Source organism: Gossypium raimondii, chromosome 2 (assembly GCF_025698545.1).
Source record: "Gossypium raimondii isolate GPD5lz chromosome 2, ASM2569854v1, whole genome shotgun sequence".
Taxonomy (NCBI): domain Eukaryota; kingdom Viridiplantae; phylum Streptophyta; class Magnoliopsida; order Malvales; family Malvaceae; genus Gossypium; species Gossypium raimondii.
In genome coordinates this window covers 29,236,981-29,259,901 of record NC_068566.1, presented here as the reverse complement: position 1 = coordinate 29,259,901, position 22,921 = coordinate 29,236,981, and the positions used below count along the sequence as shown (strand labels likewise).

The 22,921-nt window shown below is 32.6% G+C and overlaps 1 protein-coding gene across 4 annotated transcripts; it reads right to left on the bottom strand.

Annotated features, from left to right (window-relative positions):
* Window positions 1–2,174: 2,174 nt before the first annotated feature.
* On the bottom strand, window positions 2,175–8,721 carry LOC105788203 (auxin response factor 9). Of its 4 annotated transcripts, XM_012614974.2 has the most exons (15): window positions 8,515–8,721; window positions 6,310–6,681; window positions 6,060–6,181; window positions 5,812–5,907; window positions 5,411–5,467; window positions 5,131–5,283; window positions 4,960–5,044; window positions 4,719–4,809; window positions 4,411–4,575; window positions 4,218–4,331; window positions 4,058–4,130; window positions 3,829–3,982; window positions 3,141–3,739; window positions 2,846–3,033; window positions 2,175–2,768 (listed from the first exon to the last, which is right to left on the bottom strand). In XM_012614974.2, exons 2-15 carry the CDS (start codon window positions 6,359–6,361, stop codon window positions 2,627–2,629), a joined length of 2,091 nt encoding a protein of 696 aa, XP_012470428.1. In that variant the 5' UTR covers window positions 6,362–6,681; window positions 8,515–8,721; the 3' UTR covers window positions 2,175–2,626. The 4 variants fall into 4 exon arrangements, with proteins under 4 accessions (XP_012470428.1, XP_012470430.1, XP_012470427.1 ...); XM_012614976.2 differs by lacking the exon at window positions 8,515–8,721 and having other exon boundaries at window positions 3,141–3,724; window positions 6,310–6,850; XM_012614973.2 differs by lacking the exon at window positions 8,515–8,721 and having other exon boundaries at window positions 6,310–6,849.
* Window positions 8,722–22,921: the final 14,200 nt, after the last annotated feature.

Below are 22,921 nucleotides of genomic sequence, written 5' to 3'. Positions count from 1 at the left end.
ACCATGTAAGTAAAAAAAAAATTAACACGTTTAACATGACTTTTACCATGAAAAAACAAAGCAAAGACATTGACCAACCCACACGCCACATGAAGTTCCCTCCTATTTATACCTATCTTCGCTCTAATGTCTTCAAAACCATTCATTCAACATATTTAATTACCACTACCAATGAATGGAGGGCGTTGAATTATCTAGTCAAAATAGACATAGTCACCCACCACCTCTCCAAGTAAACCAACATTTGACCCCCCCCCCCTAAATTGACGGTTCTGATTCCAATCACCCACTTAGAGCCGACTTACACGCCTTTGAATTAAGCAACGAATATCCAACAAGCTTTTTCACGTTTCACGCAAATCCCTCTATGTCCTTATCCTACAATAAATTAAATTATGAAAACAACTTGGTAACCCCATATGCCATATCTTCCCTTTACATATATATATATATATATATATCCTTTGAGCTTTCATTTCTCAACCTTCATTCAACCAAACAATATCTTCTACAAACACAGAAAAAAGGGTTTTTTTTCTTAATCCATCATTATGAATTCAATCTTCAGTTCCTTTGATGCTTTATGTGCTGAATTCTTGGGTCAATCAGTCAGGCCTTCCTTTGCTTCTAATTCAATGAATAAAGGAGCTGCTGACAGCTTTGTTAATAGCAGATGGGGAACCAATAAGCTGAGTTCTGAACCCATGAAGAAAAAGCAAGACGGAAACGTTGATAAGAAGAAGAAACAGAGGGCTCCTCGATTTGCGCCTGAGCTTGATGGGCTTAATTGCTTTGAGACCATTGTTTCGTTTAGCTGCTATTAATGTCCATGATTCATCATGTATTTTTGTTACTTCGGTTTTTCAAAGTAATACAAAGTTTTGAGTTTTTGAAACAACTGTATGTGTGCAATTTCTGAACTTAGTTGGATAATTGTTTTTCTTTATTAATATTCATGTTTGAAATCAGATTTTTCTAGCTTTATGAATCAACTTTCAAGCAACTTGACTTATGATCCTTGCTTCATTGCAAACGATGACTTTTTTTCTGCTAGGCAAAAAATTGAAATTCGGCACTGCCAAACATGAATGAACGTGCTAATGAAAAGTTTGGCAGGAAATGCTACCAAGAAAAACATGCTAATGATGCCACTTGCAAGGTCGTTACATTGAATTTATAATTGCTTATGTTTCCTATTGTTTTTTGGTATCTTGCGTACCCCTTTTATTCTCTCAATAACATCAACCTTGATTGGTTATCTCCTACTATTTTAACCACAACTGCCTGCTTAACTAATATCGACTGCTTAGTGCATCTAAACATATTTAATCATACTTGAATTTACGTCCTCCTAATTATTATTATTTTAATATCAACTAAATTAAAGGCTCAATTCACAACCTCAACCTCAATGCTTTTCTTTGAAGCTAATATTACTTGTGATTTTCTTTCTCAAAACTATATAAAAAAACTGTTTCGTATACATGGACTACAAATATGCTTAATTTTTTTTTGAATTTAACACAACGCATGTTTATACTCGCAAATCGGTTTGCATTTATAGGATTATAACATGGCAATCACCTATGTATTAAAGCATATTTTATAGTTTCGGTCGATTCTCCATTAAAGGCATATACCCAAATCTAAATTAAACATTTTCAATTTATTTCAATAAAGATTTGTTCTTTGTTAGAATTGTGACTCAAATTTTTATTAAAATAAAATACAAGTAACAAGATAAGGAGATCCACGAGAACAAAGATAAACAAGATACTGGACTGGGGCCTCCGGGGCTTCACGGTATGGTACAGACAAATTCGACATAATAAATTTCTTTTCCTCAACACGCGATATTTTTTTAAAAAAATCTGTATGTTCTATTTTTCCTTTTTGCTTTTCCTTACTATCGACATTCTATTTTCTCAAAGATTGGTCAAAGTATTTGCCCTCATAAAATCATCGTACCTGAATGGTTTTCTCTGAGTTCAGGTAATGGATTCCAGCCCTGGCTTCGACAAATCAGGATCCAAAAAACTAAACTCAGAGAAAGAAAAAGATAAGATGATGAGGGCAGAAAAATTGAACTTGGCAGTGATTTATTTACCAAATGATAATATTTTTGCTAGCTATTCTATCCCAGGCCATCCTTATAAAGATCAGAAACAGAAATATTTATAAATGCAGAGGAAAGTTTGAATTGATTGATAAAGAAAAAGCGTTACCAAAACAGCGAAGAATAGCTAAGCTGGAACACTTTCACTCACTAAGGTTGAGGATTACAGTGCCAGTGTCAAAGCCAGAGCACATTTTTATATTTACAAGCACACGAAACCAAAGATTAGAACCCAAACCCCCAACCCACCACAAAGATCGTTAAGTATTCACATTCTCCTAGTCCTAGCCTCTAACACCTCATCTAGTTCCATTAACTCTTGGTTCTTCAAACCCAAGGTCGTATGACGTCTTTTTGTCTCCTATGGTAGGCAACTCTAGAAAACAAGCTTAGTGATTAGCGTCCCTTAACATCCTCTATAGCCCAAAAGTGAAACTAAGAACAACTATCAGCAACAAACAAACAACAGATGCTGTAAACTGCGGTAAAGAAAAACAAACAGTGTTCCTATTAATTTTCAATTGACTCTGAGCTTATCACAGTTCCTTCACCACCTTCAATACAAGCCATGGGAAGTTTGCTTCCTGTACTCAGCTTTTTCACATCCTGACTTAAACAGATAAATATTCTTCTTACCATGCTACAGAATTCCCTGTGCATGAACATCAAAGTCAATCAAGTTCTAGAAGAGTTTAAGGGGGAAAAATAAAAAAGTATCAGGGTACTTACTGCCATGGGTCATCGCCTACAAGCATCATATCCCCTTCATCATCAGTGTAGACAATCTCCCACTTATTCCTAGGGCGAAGCTCTCCCTTAATATCAAACATCTCCTCTAGTTCATCTATAAGCTGATCGTACCCTTCCAACATGGCCAGGTCCACAGCGCGACCGACGGCTACCCCCTGCATCTGGACCTGTTCACATACAGAAACCCAAAAGTGAGTTTATGGAAAATTCTGCAAGTAAAACTTTTCCTTAATGAAGTGAATTAACACCTGCATGAACATTTTATTTTCAATACCTTGGTACGACTTCTTGTAGAACTAGGGCAACTTTGCCTGCTCTGGATCTCTTTTGCTTGTAATTGTAACTGTTCCTGCTTCTCATTAGAATCTTTTGAAATTTCAGACTTCTGGCAAGAATTATTAGGTGACAAGGTATGATGTCCTTCAGCTGTACTGGCAGTCATAGTAGAAAGTTGGGTAGGTGTCCTCTCCAATTGCCTTGAGCTAGCAGAGTGGTTTATCAACTCAATGCCAAACAATCGGCAGCTAGAAGCTGTCTCAGATTTCTTTACCTTTTCTATTGGATCAAAGGTTGAATCATTGTTCACTTGTGGGTTTGACAATCCTGAAAGAACAGGCCAACCAGATGCACATTTGCTATCGTCTCTTGCATCAGGAAATCGATGCTTAGAAACACTCATGCAAGGAGAAGATAGCCAGCTCCCTTCGTTCTGAGTCTTCAAGACAGAGCTGCAACTGCTGCTCATTTCAGTCTGCATATGCCATATGACATGATTTTCATTTCTGTTTGCTTCGGCAGTAATGTTACGCCGCATTAGATCATGGGTATGCATAACTCCAGAATTCCAAGGAGCTGATGCTGTTGAAGGTAATTCTATATTATTCAAACAAAGTGGATTTCTCAGATAAACCAAATAGAAGTATAATAAAAGAGAGATTCAAAGAAAGAAAAATATGCTTCACCTAGAGCAGGAATTTCAGCAGTTGGTCTAGGCCTTTTGTTCTTAGCAGCAACAGGTTGACCCAGAGTTGGTGGAATAGGAGCAGCGAAGGGTTCTATCTCCCATGGTGAAACCCTGTCAGGTCTTGGTATAGAGGCAGGTTCATCCCATTGTACCTATTGGCAATAACTGATTATAGTTATAATGACAAAATAAATCAAAATGAAGTTTAAGAAAGCATAACAAGTTACCTTCAATGAACGCCATTTTGAATCTTTCCAGTAAGGAGAAAAGTCTTCAACCCCAACGATTGTGCCAGAAAACCTTATCAATCAAAGTATGTTCGTAAGTATTACAGAAGACATTGAACAATCACCAATCCAAAGCAATCATGTGCTTAAGTTTCACTACCTTCTCTCAGGAGAATCCTCCCCTTCAAATCTCATCTTAAACCTCATGCCAACTGTAAACTTATTGTTAAGAGCCTCTAAATATTTGTTCAACCCAATAATGAACTGACTTGTCCTGATATTTCACACAAGATGGTTATAAGTAAATAAATATCATTTTCATCTCATTTTTGGAAAATCTGTAATTATCATACCTTGGTTTATAGTAGACAACAAAGAGGGTTTGTGTTGAAACGGCATGAGATGCAGTTGCTAGGACTCCTAAATGCATGCTCTGACTTGAAATCACTGATGTAGGCATGCTGCTCTGTTGACGAGCAACACGCCTCACTCCAACGCGCAGCTCCCCACTTTCCCCTCTATGAAACCAAGTATTAAACAAATAGCTCATCAGCTACATGAAAAAAAAAAAAAAAAAAAACATAACCAGCAAAAGCCAGAACCAGTTCAATGCACCACCACACAGGCATCAAGGATATCAGAAAATGGAAAAGGCATCTACCTCAAGAACACAAAGGAATCACCAGCTACTAATCTCTTGGAAGTAACAAATGTACTCCATCCCGTTGTGAGCAAATGCCTCCTTGGCTGGCCTGTTCATTCAAACCATATACAATTTACATATCGCAAGTGATTTGCCCATCAGTAGCGGAGGTGAGTCATACATGGAATTGACAGCAAAAACATAAAAGCTTAGTATTAACCGACTAAACTAGAAAGACAGTTATCAGATCCTTTGTTACCTCTAAAAATATGCTTAAAGCGCCACTCATAGCCATGAAGATCCTTGGCAACCAATTCCTGGGTTGGCGTTGCCTGGTTCATGTCCTAAAAGACATCCATATAGAGAAATCAATACAAAGAAGATTTAGAAAGAAGACAAAACGGCGAAAAAAGAGATCTAGAAATTGTACCAGTGGAGGAAGGCATTCAGTGGCATGTTTGCGAAGAACAGAAAAACCTCCATGAGTGCTGGTATCAGAGGCTGTTAAAACCTTGCAGAAAGAACAGACAGTAGGTTTTGGAGGCTCCGGAGGACATGCATCAGGAGTTGTTGGCTCAGGTTGCTATCCATGCCAAAAACATGATTAGTGATCACTAATATCAAACAATAAAAGAAAAAGAAAAACCAACTCTCCTGCATTCTAATACTGGAAGATTTTCAAATCAGAAACAAATAAAACTGGTTCTTACATTTGGCTCCGGCATCAAAGTTATTTGTGCATAAACTTCATCTGTTTCTTGTTCAGCCTACAAACATAGTAACAATAAGTGCATAAAAAGTTATTCCCAAATCAATCATATTGATAGAATACTATAATGGTCCACTAGGTCCACATGACTTACGATCTGACTGAAACCCCAATTTATTGAGCCAGTGAAACCAATTTCTCAGAAAAAAGAAATTATTTATTCAAAGTTCAAGGTTTTACAATCTTTTCAAGATCAAAACAATAGAAAAAATGGTAATCTCTAAACATATTACTCACTTCCTTTTTCCGCTCCGTTTTTTAAGCAATCAGAAGTTCAAAACACAACTAGAGATTACTGTGGCCTATGCAAAGTCAAATAAAAAACGAGAAAGAGAAAATCACCAGAAACTGAATGTGAACAACACTACAAAGTATCTTCGATGGAAGATTAAACAAAGGAATCCTCTGATTCAACTCCTGATTCGTCGACGCTTCCAACTAAAACAATCCCTCGCCAAAACAGCAAAATCCCAATCAATAACCCGAAAATAACCATTTCTATAAAAGGAGATAATTCCAAATAAAACCAAACAGGAATATGTTCGACACAAAAATGAAAAAAAAAAACGAAAAACGAAGAGAGGCTTTACCTGTTCCATATGTCCTTGAGGAAAATAATAGACTCTCTCTCTAGCTCGAGGAGCCTCAACCAGGGGTCCCGCACATAACTTCCATAACTCCATGTATAGATCATCTCCTCCATTTCCTTTAACTCAAAAAAGAAAGTGAAGAAAAAAAAGGTTTCAAAAATTTTCCAAAAAATCAAAGAAAAATAAAAACAATTTAAAGAAAAATATAGAATCAACGTTCAATCTGTATGAATTCTTTTATTTCGTTTACCTTCGGAGGAAACATTATTTGTCTGTGAAAACACCCCTCCCCGATTCGCCATTATTGAACTCTCTCCGACTCTTCAAGTCAACAACGAGCAACAGCAACAAATTTGGAACAAAAAACCTCCAAAGAGAGAAGCTAAATCCTCCAAAAACGCTCTAATAAACCTTATTTTACACTCTTTAGCACCACAATAAAAGCCAAATAATTACGAAACTGCTCGAATTCCTGATAAAGAAAAATCTACACCTCCCTCACACTATTTTTCCTCCCTCCCTATCGTAACCGTCGCGAGATCCAAATACCGTAACGGAAAACAGCTTTAACCGTACAAATCTGCCGTCGTTCACCTCGCTTTCAGTATAGCTTTTCGCTGCTCTGTAAAAAGGAAACGCCGTTAGCAGAGAGAATCAACCTAAAATCCTACGCTCGACTCTTATGATACGCGACTTTGTTCCCAATTCTTCTTTCCCTCTTTTTTTTTTTTTACTTTCTCTCTCTTTTTGTTTTGGGTTTCTAACAAAGGAGCGGTTTTTTTTTTTTTTGTAAATCGAGTGTGTAACGCTAATTTAACAAACTCTGGTTCCGGATTTAACTGAGGCAGTCAGGGGATTAACGTGACGAGACCATTTTTTAACGGCAAACGGTGGAAAGCCGTTTCTCAACGGCGTTTTAGGTACGGATGATGGGGGACATTGGGATGAGTGTGGTTGGGGTTAACGGTGTTATTTTTTACGTCTCTTTCGTTGGCTGCTTCGAAACAGGCAACAGGGTGGTTGGCTCGAGTTATAAACCCCAAAGACATTTGGGTTGAGGGTTTTTTATTTTTTATTTTCCTCTCGTTTTCTTACATTTAATTTAATTTAATTTATTTTTGTAGGTCAAATAACAGTTTTAATCCCTCTATTATGCTTAACTTTAAATTTTAATCTGTATACTTTAATTATATATTTTTATAATATTATTAATTAGTAAAAATAGTAAACACCTGATTAAATATATTAATGTAAAAATTTTAAAACATTTTATGCCAACATAAATTTGCTTGCGTAGGGTAAATTTTCATAACGAATAAAATTGAAGGACCAAAATCTAAATTGAATTGAGGAAGTAGTAATAATTAGGGGGAGGGGGGAATCTGCCACAGAGGAGTGCGGGGTCCACGTGAAACACGTGCGAAGTGTTGGATCTTGATGCTTTGTAACCCTGTTGCTGTACTTTTTCCCAGACAAACTGCGAGCGGTTCGGTGGTCCAACACTGTACACGTCACTCCCTTTTGCCGAAATGGAGTTCACACGTGGTTGGGTTTATGCGGGGCTCCACCTCCACATGTACTCTTTCTATAACGCCGTCGTTTTAGATTATTATTAGTTTATTCATCAATCCGTCACGTTACTCGCTTCCTTTCGTCATCAAGCAACAAGTAGTAGCGAGGAAAGGAAACAGTGACCCCACCCCCTTTGAAACGTCCACATTCTCCCCCATTCAACCCTCAAAAGTAAAAATATCAAATTTGAATATTTGACTTGAGTCAATCTAAAACCTCTCTTTTTTTTCTTTTTTCTTTTTTTGCATTATTAATAATTTTATTCAAAAGAAAACACCCACCAACTAACAATTTCGTAGGTTTAATTTTTTTATTATTAGAATTAATGGCAACAAAAAGAAATCTCAACCGATATATATATATTTTGTTTTGAAGATCCAGTTAACAAAAGAACCCTTCTACCTCACGATAATTGTAAAATATCCTTATATAACATATAAATTAACTTAAAGTTTTATGTTATACTATATAGTGTAATTTGTTTCCGGATTTTACTATTCCATTAATGTTTATTACATTCTACTTTTTTTATGAAACGTGTTACTGTTATCAAAATCATCTTTATTTAAAATTTTAAATTAATTTATCATTAATTATTATACAAATAATTTATATTAATTACTATATTTCTATTAAGTTATTTAATTATCATTTAAATTAACTATTTATTTAACTTTTAAGACCTAAAAGATATTCTAATTCATTAGAACGACTCCATAATCATGAATGCCCAATTAAGAGTCAAGTATCATCTCGTAAGCAACAAGGAAGCAAATCAAGCAGAGACGCAGATATTATGTTTTCAGCAATAAAGATTCACATCTATCTGTCAAACAAAGCAATTTCCACTCAAGCAAAGAGTCGAACAGGTGGTGAGCCATACCGTAAATCAGAAAAATTCGGAGAAGAAAGCCCAGCTGAAGTGGACGGTTAGAGAAAATCCAAACGTTCAGGAAGAGCTGAGTTTGATCAGTAAGGATCTTGACTTGACAATGCAGGATAGAAATAGAGAAAAGGAGAGTAGCACAACGGGAGGTCGGCGAGAGAGAAACTGGAACGGGTACTGATAAGGCTACTTTACATAGACTTGGTATTGGACAATGGACGAGTTCAAGTTGCATTACAAAATAAAAGAAGAGTAATTTAATGTTACTTTTATCACACCAATAGCAAGTAGGGGCATTATAGGGCATGCCCCATGACCCCCGTACTTACCTACTTGCTTCAACGACGGACACCCTTACGTCACAATATTTTTGGCTCTTTCTTTCTTGGAAGGTAGATTATAGAGATATATGTATGGTTAAATTATGTCTAAGTCCTTGTACTTTTTGTAAATTTAAAATTCAAAACTATTTTTTATTAATGTGACATTTTGAAATAAAAAAAAATCCTCATTTGTTAGTCATATAACTAAAAATGACTTTTGTAATGAACTTGAATTTAACAAGATAGTTTCAATAGTGTTAACAGTAGACTTGAATTTGGAAATCAAATATATTATGAACTAACTTTTAGAAATAAAAGTATAAGGACTAAAATCAAAATTTGTGAAGAATACAAAGACTTCTGAAGATTTTAACATATACGTAAAAAACCTAAAATGATTATTTTATCTAATGGCATAATAATAAATTTAGCTATCAACACTTAAATCATTTTTGTCAATTTGGCCCTTAGTTTTTAGCTAAATTTGGGCATTCAACTTTCAAAAAAGAGTCAAAATGAAAATATCAACTAAAATATTATTTTTAACGATATTAGCATGATAGTCTACGATACTTTATATTAATTTGCCTTATGTCACATCAACAAATAATTAAAAAATATGTAAAAATTCAAATAGTATGAAGTACACATAGATTGCCATGCAAGTTTCCATACTTAAAATTAACATTTTAATTAATATTTATTTCAAAACATAACAATTCACCTCTTTTTAAAAGATTGGTGGTCAATATTTTCTAAAAGTTAAAGATCAAATTTAACTAAAAAAGAGAAAAAATTAAATTAAAAAGATGTAAAACATAAATTTATAATTAACCCCATTTAATTAATAATAAGGAAAAACAATTAGCGGTATTTATTCCGCAGTAAGGTAGCAAGTATTCTTGTTTGACCCTATTATATATCTATATATGTCAAATAAAATCTATTACGTATTTTGAGATGAGAATCAATTGATGCCTTCCACACTTAGCCACCCATCTTATTCTTATGTGCTCTCCTTTATTTTCCTTTATGATTAATATTTAATTGGCCCACACTAGCTGTTTTTAAAATGATATTACTAATAAATATGAACCCTAGTGCTACATGTTTCATTGCTGGTGGCCAACTACAAGCTGCCGCTGCCAATTCAGCAAACCAATATTGCAAGAATCAAATTAGATTCTAATATTACCCGAAATTCACATATCTCATTTAACCATAACTACCTCCAAATTTATTCATCTTTTCAAATTTTAAATTCTATAAATAAGATTATAAAATTTGAAAAGAATAAGCGGTGAAATATAAGCTCTATCAACATAACAAAGGCTTCAACCTCAGCATAAATAAAACATTATGGCACATAGACAATTGAATTCGTCACAAGTCAAGCACGACATATCTACAGTGGTTGCAAGCGCTTAATACAATAAAAAAAACCTGTCCAAGATGGTCCAAAACGACTGGCAAAAATCTGCAAAAAAAACCAAGCATCCACCAAATTGGAGAGGACAGTGACAAAATCATCCCTAAAATCACTTGTAAAACACAAGACTAAAAAACTTATACAAGATAAGACAAAAACTTTCAGAAATGAAGACTTATTAAACAATAAAAAATATATAATATTTAAGACAATACGGATCCAACTTGTGACGACAACAATGATACATACAAAATAGATCGGTAAACTAAAAAGACAGAAGGTATGTGGAGTGAATGAAGAGAACAAAAAAAGAAAAAGTTGATGGGAAAAAGAAAGAGAGAAAAAAGATGAGCAGTAATCAACTCAGTTGGACAAAACAAAAAAGGAGAAAAAAATATTTATTTATTCATCTTTTGAATTTCATTTATTTTCTTTATATTCAAACATGCATATATGATTTAGGAAAATATATAGGAATTATTAAAATATAAATTTTTGAAAGGGTTAGAATTTTACAATTTCTAAAAATTCGAAGCTATAAATCTATTATTTTGGAGGATTATAAATTTTGAAGTTAACATTTTACAATTTTGAAAGAGACAAACATATATTTATACAATAATATGAAATCAATGTTTTAACACTAAAATCATTAAGAATAGTGTCTAGATGTAAATCCAAACCATTATCTCAGATGATGCAAATTAATATATGATCGAGTCCATGTCAGCGTTATTTGTGTAAATAATTACATTTAGTGGTGTGGATAAGCATGGGTATTATTTTTAAATTAAGAACATGGACAAAAGATAAAGACAAACCAATCACCATTAGGGTTTGTGTAATGTTTGCCTGTAACGTACCCTGCGTATAATAATGCACCAAAACAAAACAAAACCAAAGCAAAGCATAGATTTCTTTTGCTGAACTTTATTGCTTGACACCTGTCTTCTTATTTGTTTTGAAGGCAATGAAATAATGTGTATGATAAGTGCGTGACCCTTTATCCTTCCAAGAGTTATTCTTTCTTTTCCTCCCTTTATGCTGGATTGGAAGAGTTTTTATTAAGAAATTGTAATGGATGATTACGACAATGAGACATTAAACGTGTGCATATATAGTAGAGCACTTTTTTTTTTTAATAATTACAGATGTTTTGTTTTATTTTGAATATAATCTAATTTGAATTAAAAGAGTATTTAAGTAAAATTCCAACTTTCTTCTAACCACGTGTATACTTCACTTTTAAAACCATTCAATCAATTAATTTTAAGTCCAATTTATGTTCTTAATTAGCCATAATGACAATCAATACTTCATTTTTATATCTATGGCATTCCTTTCATATTACTATCTTATCCTATGACACAACCAAAACTATACTATGGATAAGTTATAGCTTTAATTTACGTATTCTAATTTGATCTTTTAATTTCTATAGTCTTCAAATTTTGAAATTAAAGTATTAGTAGTTAGATTCATTAAGTGTTATTCTCTAAAATTCTCAAGAACAAACATATAATGTCATATCAACTTGTTGTTTTCATATAATAGTTACAAAAATGTTATGTCATTGGAGTTAATGGATTTAATGGCTTCCAATTAAGTCAAGGACTTTGACATTAAATTTTGAAAAGCATAGGGACTAAAAATGATCAAACTGGAGAACATGGACTAAATCCACAACTCATACATAGTAAGAGACTAATATCATAAATTGTCCTAACGAATTTAATCGTTATAGTTTGATTTTATGTTAGTTGGTTACAAGTAATTGTTCTGAGTGTTTCCATGACTTCAATTAAGTGCATACGAGCTTGAAAAACAATATCACAAGTCATCAAGGATGGAAGGAGCGCCTTAAAAGAAGACCCAAGTAAAGATGATCGAGTCACAGCGCTAGCCCAAAGCAATAAGTGGCACCCCAGCCCAGCAAATGTCGCCCCAATGCCCCAGTGCCGATTCACCAAGCCTTGATGTCGTTGTCCATGTCTTGTGGGTTCGTTTGTTGTTTTAAATCGAGATGCAAGGCTACTTTCGTCTTTTTCTAGTATTTAAGTCTAAATCAAGTTTTTAACCCTAGTTTGAAGTCAATTAAAACTCCATAAACTCTATAAATAGGATATTAGAATAGAGACAAATCATCTCCACTCTCAATTTTAATTCAATTTGCATTTTATTTTCCTATGGATTGTCAAAATTTTCTTTTCTAGTTAAAGTAATATTCGAAGTTTGATTCTACAAGTTTGTGAAATTTAATTGCTCTTAATTTTTCTTTATTCTTCGGTATTTGCATGTCTTATGGTTTAATTACAATTGTTCAGGTTTGTTAAATATGTAACTAGTATTTGGTAGCTTAGAATAATTCCTTTGTCAATTAGATAATTAGTTGATTGATTGATTGATTTCTAATAATTGTGCGTGATAATTTATGTAGTGTGGGCATGCAATGTAACTTAAATAAACCCTAATGATGTGTTTGTTGGCTAGAATTAGGTCTCTTTGGTTCTTAAGGTCATTAATAAGTTAAATTCCTAAGCAATCGCTAAAGAGTTGTTTGTCAATAAGAGAAGTAATTAATGATGATTTCCTTGATTATCAAGAAGATAAGAAGAGATTAGGTTACTAAGCGATCATCAATAACTATAACCAATTTATTAAAGAATATTGAAATTCATCTTTGCATAAATGGTCAAACCCTTGAATTAAACGAAGAATTTACTTTGACTAGAAACTTCATCTCATTGATTTTTCCCAAAATTTTAGTTATTGCTTTCTTTGTTTTCTCAAATCTTAACTTTAGTTTTTAAGTTTTCTTCAAACAAAACCCCTTTTTTATTTTAATTGTTTTAGTTGAAGAAATAAAATTTCTACCAATCTCTATATGTTTGGCCCTACTTGTCACTTCTACTAATTATTTTTTCCAAATAGATTTTATTTTTTGTGGCTTCGACAACCATATAGTTGTAATAAATATAAAAAGGTGATGGTTATTCTTCCAAATAGTTGTTGCATTTAATTGTAGAAAATCACAGCAAAACACCAATGAAAACATTCAATAATCGTCATTTAAAATTAAAAAAAATGTTACTTTTTCTTTTAGGCAACCATCAGATAAACGTTGCATAAAACACTAATAGCATCATTAGAGTAAATTGTTATTTAAAAAGTAAAAGTGTTGCTTTTGATATTAGGTAACGACCACATAGTATTGCAATAACTGTAAAAGTGTTGCATTTTTCAAATAAATGTTGCACTTAACAATAAAAACCATTACCTAAAATACCAATGACAACATTAAATTGTAACATTTTTTAAAATGAAATAAGCGTTGTTTTTAAGTTTAGGCAATGATCACATACATAACGGTCACAAAACCGTTGTATAAACTCTAATGCAACGAAATTTGTTGTTTAAATAATAATTTATTAGTGTCATTTAAAGTCATTTTTATTGTAGTGTATGTATTGTTGGACAAAACACGTTAGTGAACAAAATATATAAATACAAATAAATAAAATATAAATAGAATAATTTATATTTCAATTGTCAAATATGCAAACCAATAAAAACTGTAATAAAAAGGTTGAAATTGAAAATAAGAATAGAGATTTGCTAAACATTGAGGCCTGTTTAACACAGTTTCCTTAAGACAGATTCGACCGCTTCTACGGTACTTGGAGAACCGTTGGTCGAATGTCTCCCAAGATACAACAACACAATGATCAAAGCAGTAGCACCTCTGCAACGATCAACGAATAGACATTGTCTTTTTTTATCATCGGAACGTTGGAAAATATAGAGAAGAAAAGAAGAGTTTTGAGAGCAAAAGAAATTCGATGTAAGAGAGTATGAGTGTAGAAAAAATTCTACAGAATTCATAGCCTTTTATAGGCATTTGGTATGGTGGAATTTTGGAAATATCCACAAAATCTGCCATTAAAGATGTCAACAAATCAATTTGATTAAAAAATAAATCAAATTGATTGGAATCAAATAAATAAGATAAATGTCTTTATATAAACTAATTATGTCTACTGAGGAAAAAATAATTTTGTGTTGGGCTAAAACATTCACAGGCTCATTTTGAGCCCGACCGGCCCGAACATTTCGCGTCACCCACGTCATGCGGGTGCTCCCCAACCCTCACGAGTTTGGACTTGCACCCCCTGCGCGCGAGGCAAGGTTCCAAGCTTAGTCATTCAATTACCCTTCAAGAGGGTTCCTATATATATACACATCCCGCACTTGGTATTAAACTAATGTGGGATCTAAGCTTTTACTTTTCCTTAACAAATATTTCTAACTAGCTTACTTTGAGCATCAATTTCTCATCCATCACTCAACCATTTTGAGCATATGATATACTGTTGCAAAGGTCTTATGGAGTAGAATATGAAACCATAAATTTATGATTCAACTCTCTACATTTACCTATTGAGAATATGCCTCAAAGTTCCCATAAAATATGATTTTTCTAATAATCCCCCACATGAATAAAAATTGATAGTTTTATCGAAAAACATTGATTCGATATGGTGATAGAATCTACGATCAATAGTTGCATAGGATAGGTAGATATCCACCCTTGAACCTTTCCTTGTGAAAGTATATTAACTTTACTAGCTAACCAGTAGACGTGATGTCCTTGAACTGTTCTACCTATTGCGTAAACAATGATATACCTCACACAACTACCTCTCTGGCAAGGTTTTAGTTCTCATGAGTATGTTCATATAGCCGTGAACATCTCCTGATCTTGTAAGAGTTTGAGAGAACTATGCCCTAATAGTCTCCTCAAAGCGGTCCCACTTCACTATCACATAGGTGACCTATGTTATTCGGCTCACGGAAACACACAATCGTCATTAAAAGCATTACTTAACCTATCCCATTTTTAGTCACTGTTTACATCATAGGAACGGACTTGGGATAAGTACCCCTATAGTGACCTCACAAGGCCTATGCAATTAGGTTGTCCATTTAAACCTAGATCTTGCGATCTCCAGTCAACTAGGTTGGGTTTTCCTTTATATAGCGCATTTAATTTCCATGGGCTTTATTCCCATTCCTTTCGATGTTTTTATCAACCTGATCTCGATTTAAACCTTTAGTTAGCAGATCTACAATGTTATCTTTTGATTTTACAAAATTAATAAAGATAACTCTGTTTGAGATTAGTTGTCTAACGGTATTGTATCGACGACGCATATGTCTCGACTTACCATTATACATTGCATCATGTGCTCTACCAATTGTTGTTTGGTTATCACAATATATGCATATTGTTGGCACAAGCTTTGGCCAGTCAGGAATATCCTTTAAGAAGTTTTGAAGTCCTTCTGCCTCTTCTCCTGATTTGTCTAGAGCTACAAACTCAAATTCTATTATGGATCTGGTTATAATCGTTTGTCTTGAGGATTTCCATGACACAGCTCATCCTCTCAATGTAAAGACATATCCACTTGTACATTTGGTATCTTGAATATTAGATATCTAACTGGTTTCGGAGAATCTTTCTAAAATAGCAAGATCTCTGGAATAATGTAATTTATAGTCCCGAGTATATCTGAGATATCTCAGTATCCTCACAATTGCTTTCCAGTGGTTTTCCCCTGGATTGCTTGTGAATCTTTTAAACTATTCACGGTGAAAGTAGTATCTGGTCTAGTACAACTCATAAGGTACATTAGACTGTCTATGACCCTGGCATATTCCACTTGGTTAACGCTTTCACCTCTATTTTTGGACAGATGTTGACTTGTATATATCGGAGTTCTGGCTATGCCGGAATCATCCTTGCTAAATTTCCCAAGAATTTTGTCCACATAATGTGACTAAGCCAATATGAGACCTTCAAATGGCCTTTTAATTTGGATACCCAAAATCACATCAGCTAGTCTTATATATTTCATGTCAAATCTTGAATTTAACATGTCTTTGGTACGTTTTACCATTTCATTGTTACTTCCAATGTCATCAACATATAAGCATAGAATTATATATCTAATATTGGTAGTTTTGACATACACACATTTGTCACACTCATTAATCTTGAAGTTATTTGCCATCATGACATTATCAAACTTTTCATGCCATTGTTTTGGTGCTTGCTTAAGCCCATATAAAGACTTCACCAATTTACAAACTTTCACTTCTTGTCCTGGAACTACATGACCCTCATGTTGTACCATGTAGATCTCTTCATTAATATCTCCATTTAGGAAAGCTGTTTTAATATTCATTTGATATACTTCTAGATTCTGCAAGGTGACAATTACAAATATCATAGAAGTTATTCTAGATATTAGAGAAAAAGTATCAAAGTAGTCAAGGCTTTCCTTTTGTTTATAACCTTTTATAACCAATCTAGCCTTGTACTTATCAATTGTTCCACATGCTTTCATTTTCCATTTGAAAATCCAGTTCGAATTTAATGGTTTAATTCTCGGAAGAAGATCCACTAACTCCAATGTATAATTTTGTATGATTGAATCAATTTCACTTTTAATAGCATCTTTCCATAAGGTACTTTTAGATGATCGTATAGCATAATTATACATTTGAGGTTCGGCCTCTAGCATAAAGGTTAGAAAATCTGATCCAAAAGACTTTTCTACCCTTGCTCGTTTACTCCTCATTGGGTCTATCTTAGTTTCAGCCTCGTTAGGACTATTTTCATCTATAGTCTCTGAAATTCGTTTTGTTGAACTTGAATAAACTTTTTTAGCTTTACAAGGGAAGATATTTTCAAACAATGAAGCATTCTTTGATTCCAATATAGTATTCTTGTGAATGTCATGATTTTTAGATTCATACATAAGAAACCTATATGCATTGCTATGATTTGAGTAGCCAATAAAAATACAATCCACCGTTTTAGGACCTATTTTCATTTGCTTTGGTAATAGAGCCATTACCTTTGCAAGACACCCCCACACTTTCAAGTAGTTGTAGGATGGTTTTCTACCTTTCCATAACTCATATGGTGTCTTGTCCCTTTTCTTGCGGGGAATCTTATTTAAAAGGTAATTAGCTGATAAAATAGCTTCCTCCCACATGTTTTGTGATAACCCAAAGCTTCCTAGCAATGCGTTCATTATTTCCTTTAGAGTTTTATTTTTCCACTTGTTTACTCCACTTGATTGAGGAGAGTATGGTAGTGTTCATGAATAATACCATGTTGTGCACAGTATTCACCGAATGGTTCAACATATTCACCACCACGATCACTTTTCACCATTTTAATCTTTTTATTAAGTTGGTTTTCAACTTCCTGCTTATAGAGAATAAATTTATCTATAGCTTCATATTTGCTCTTAAGAAAATACACGTAGCAATATTTTGTGCTATCATCAATGAAGGTAATAAAATATTTATTCCCTCCTCTCATTTGAAAAGTCACAAACATCGCTATGTATTAAATCAAGTGGGTATGTGCTTCTTTCAATAGTTTGAAATAAAGACCTTGTTAATTTTGTCTGAACACAAGTTTCACATTTATGTTTATAATTAATGTGAAATGAAGGAATGTGCTCCAAATTAATTAATCTACTTAAAGTATCATAATTAACATGTCTGAGCTTACCATGTCATAAATCAAATGACTCAAGCATATAAATAGAGGAAGAAGTAACATTTTTATTCATTGTCTTTGCTTTTAAAGAGATTGCATTAAGTTTCCACATGTTATTTAATATATATCCCCTTCCCACAAATATTCCCCCTTAAAGCCGTGTTCACTAAGGAGTGTTCCAGAAACAAGGTTCTTGTGTATGTCAGGCACATACAACACATTTTGAAGCTTGAGTTCTTTGCTAGAAGTCATCTTCAAGACCACAGTATCATTCCCCTTAGTCTTGGAAGTTGCAGCATTGCCCATATAGAGCTTCTTCTCCCCATTTCACAAGGTTCCAACTCAAAAAAGGAGTCATTGTTGTAGCAAATATGACGTGTGGCACTGTATTAAGCCACCATTCTCTCGGATTTGAATCAACCATGTTGACTTCAGAAATCACAACACATAAGTCTATATCTTCCACAACATTGATGAGAGTTTCCATTTTTTGTTAAGAAACAAAATCAAAATTAGAAAATTATCAACTTTTGTTAGACGGCAGGAATCTAATAAAACTCGAAACAAAAGTTTGTATGGTCTAATAAAAAATACAATAAAACAATGCACTAGGTAGGTAACCCTAAAAGAGAGGTGGTGTACTCGGCAAGCTTAAATACCAAGTCTTTCAAAGAACCAATCCTAGACATGCATTCTCATATTGCCTTTTTAATTCACCATTGATAAATTTCTTTTTAATTCACAATTTAAAACCACAATTAGGCCAAAATAAACAGAAAATTTCCCTTTGATTTTGTTAAACTACAGAATTAAAATTATGAAACAAAATCAAAATCAATTTTGTTAAACGGCAAGATTAAATCCCTAAACAAAATTATGTAATTAAATCAAAATAAAGTTTATTAAACGACGTGAATAAATCCCGAAACAGAATTATTTGATTAAGTCTTCGTTTGGAAACAAATCAATATCGAATAAAATCTTGTTAAATGGCGGGAATAAATCCCAAAACAGATTTTATTTAACTTTAATTTCTCGTTTTGGCAACAAAATAAAAAATGTAATAAAATCCGTTGAACGACGGGAATAAATCTCGAAACAGATTTTATTTAACTTTAATTTCTCGTTTGGAAATAAAATAAAAAATGAATAAAATCTGTTAAACGGCGGGAATAAATCCCGAAATAAAGTTTGTTAAACGGGCGGAATAAATCCTGAAACATAACTATTTGATGAAGTCATCATTTGGAAACAAATCAATATCGAATAAAATCTAGTTAAACGGCAAGAATAAATCCCAAAACAGATTTTATTTAATTTTAATTTCTCGATTTGGCAACAAAATCAAAATGTAATAAAATCCGTTGAACGGCGGGAATAAGTCTCGAAATAGATTTTATTTAATTTTAATTTCTCGTTTGGAAATAAAGTAAAAAAAAGGAATAAAATCCGTTGAACAGCGGGAATAAATCCCAAAATAAAGTATGTTAAACAGCGGGAATAAATCCCGAAATAGAATTATTTGATTAAGTCTTCGTTTGTAAACAAACCAATATCGAATAAAATCTTGTTAAATAGCGGGAATAAATCCCAAAATAGATTTTATTTAATTTGAAAACAAAATTAAAATCAAATCAAATATTGTTAAACGGCGAGAATAAAGCCTGAAATAGATTTATTTAATTTTAATTTCTCGTTTTGGAAACAAAATCAAATGTAATAAAATTCGTTGAACGGCGGGAATAAATCCAGAAACATATTTTATTTAACTTTAATTTCTCGTTTGGAAATAAAATAAAAAATGAATAAAATTCGTTGAACGGCGGGAATAAATTCCGAGACAGTTTTTATTTTAATTTTAATACTTGTTTTGGAAATAAAATCAAAATTAGAATAAAATCCGTTGAATGGCGGGAATAGATCTCGAAATAGATTTTATTGACTTTTAAAATATATATTTTAAAATAGTTTTTTTCCTTTCGCCTTGGTGTCTCGTTTGTTGGACAAAACACGATTTCAAATAATGGTAAAATCTGTCTTAAGATTGTTGAACAAAACACGTTAGTGAACAAAATATATAAATATAAATAAATATTTATATATAAAATAAAATATAAATGAAATAATTTATATTTCAATTGTCAAATACATAAACCAATAAAAATCGTAACAAAAAGGTTGAAATCGAAAATAAGAATAGAGATTTACTAAACGTTGAGGCCTATTTAACACAGTTTCCTTAAGACAGATTCTGCCGCTCCTACGGTACTTGGAAAAATGTTGGTTGAATGTCTCCCAGGATATAACAACACAATGGTCAAAGCAGGAGCACCTCTGCAACGATCAACGAACAGACGTTGCCTTTTTCTATCATCGGAACATTGGAAAATATGGAGAAGAAAAAAAGAGTTTTGAGAGTAAAAGAAATTCAGTGTGAGAGACTATGAGTGTAGGAAAAATTCTACAGAATTCATAGCCTTTTATAGGCATTTAGTATGGTGGAATTTTGGAAATATCCATAAAATCTTCCATTAAAGGAGCCAACAAATCAATTAGATTAAAAAATAAATCAAATTGACTGGAATCAAATAAATAAGATAAATGTCCTTATATAAATAAATTATGTCTGCTAAGGAAAAAATAATTTCGTGTTGGGCTAAGTCATAGGCTCATTTTGAACTCGACAAATCCCAACATTTTGCATTACCCACGTTATGCAGGTGCACCCCAACCCTCGCTGGGTTTGGACCTGCACTCTCCTGCATGTGAAGCAAGATTCCAAGCTTAGTCATTCAATCACCTTTCAAGAGGGTTCCCATATATATATACACATCCCACACTTAGTATTTAACCAATGTGATATCTAAGCTTTTACTTTTTCTCAACAAATATTTTCAAGTAGTTTACTTTGAGCATCAATTTCTCTTTAATCACTCAACCATTTTAAGCATATGATATACCGTTGTAAAGGTTTCATGGAGTAAAATATAAAACCATAATTTTATGATTCATCTCTCCACCTTTACTTATTGAGAATATGCCTCAAAGTTTCCATAAAATACAATTTTGTAACATGTAACTACCAAATGAAACACAGTAAATATATTATTGGTTAAGGAAACGAAAAGAATCCAAACAAAGCACATACATGGCTTATACAGAAACAGGACTGGAAACTTATGCATCATAATACTAAAAAATTAGAATCTCCACCTTAACCATCAATATCAAAATACTCAATTTAATTGTTTGTCCATGAAAAGAGAAGTTTTATGTTTAAGGTGTTGGAATTAGGTTTAATATTCATAAACCATAATAGCTTTGGTTTTTTTTTTTTAATTTAGGACAGATAAGATAGCATCTTTCTTAATACACAATGCTAGACATTATTCATTGACATTTTTTATATAAAAATCCATCCCGCAAAACTCTAAAAGAGTATTAATCGAAATTTAAAATTATTTATTTATCATTTTAAGAAATATATATATATATATATATATATATGATATAATATTAATGTCGATTTTGATTTTTCTTTTGTATCACTTTTAATTGGTACAGTTGTTGGTTAACACCTCATACTGTTCGCACATCAGCAATTTTATTAGGGATAATATAATTTTAGCCCTTAACTTGATAATTAAGTCTATTTTGGTATTTATATTTTTTATCTACTTTAGTATCCGAACTTGACATCTAAATTCATTTTGGTCCTTAAACTTCAAGTATATAAATGTTTGATGACATGACACTCAAAGATTGTGCCGCATCATCACTTGAAAACTAAAAGAATTATATAAATTTTCAGATAAAGACATGATACACTCTTGGAGTGTCCCATACAGTATTCTAATAATCAGACCGATGATTAAACCGATTAGAAAACTGGTTTCAATTCAATCGGTTCAACTGTTAGACCAACAATAATTAGCTAAATAATTAAAATTCAAAAAATTTAAAAATAAAAATTGATTAAACCGGTTCAACCTATTTTTTATGATCGATTTGCGCACTTTCGTCCCAATTTTCGATTTTCAATTCAATCGGTTCAACTGGCTTAACAATACTCACTTTTGTCCTAATTTTTTATTTTTACCGATTTCGAGCAGTTTTTGATTCAATCATTTTATTTGGACCAGTATACTAGTCGGTTCTCGATCCAATCGGTCCGGCCAACCAATCCAATCATGTTCCAAGAAAAATGATGACATCAACAAATTTTGACAGAATCTAAATTTAAAGACCAAAATAGAACTAATTGCCAAGTTCAAGTACCAAACTGAACTAATTGCTAAGTTTTGGGGCCAAAGATTATGTTATCCCATTGTATTAGATCAAATAGCATGTGGTATAGGTGAGATAGGGAAAGAGAGTGGGCTACGTAATTTAATTTATTTTAAAGAAATTAAAAAAGAGAAGACAAAGCATGATTGTTGGGATCCCAACAGTTCCCATGTGGATACTGGAGACCAAGTTTTTGATTGTTCCTTGCTCACCCTAGCATACATTTTATAAATAATAAAAGATCATGACATTGCTTGGATAGGCAATTAGAGGAAGTAAAAGAATTCAAGAATTTATTTGACCTTTTATTCACTATTAATATATTTTTATTCAATTAAACAACTATCTTTAATGATGAAATAAAAGTTTTTTTTTATAAAGAAAACTACCATCATACAAGAAATTATAATAATAATAATTAGCTTGATTATCAAACTAATATACCATCCTTTTTTATTAAAAGTCTTTTTATTTTTAAAGAAATATTGAGGGGAAAAGTTGAGGAATGGTGAATGTGGGGTACCCTAACAAAAATTAAAGAAAGTAAAATAGATATAATTAGAGAGAATGAGGCACTTTGAGTTGGAATCCATGTGAAGACAATCATTTTCTTTTTAGTGGAGCCTAAGCCAATTTCATAGTGAGCATTTTTTATTTAATTTAATTTAATTAATTCAGGCTTCTCAAGAGGCGGATGGATAGATAAATACTGAGGGATTTTGGTCCTTCCCAAATAATATAGGTTTTTTTTACTAGATTAAAGGTTTTCCAACCGTTGGATTAGATAAC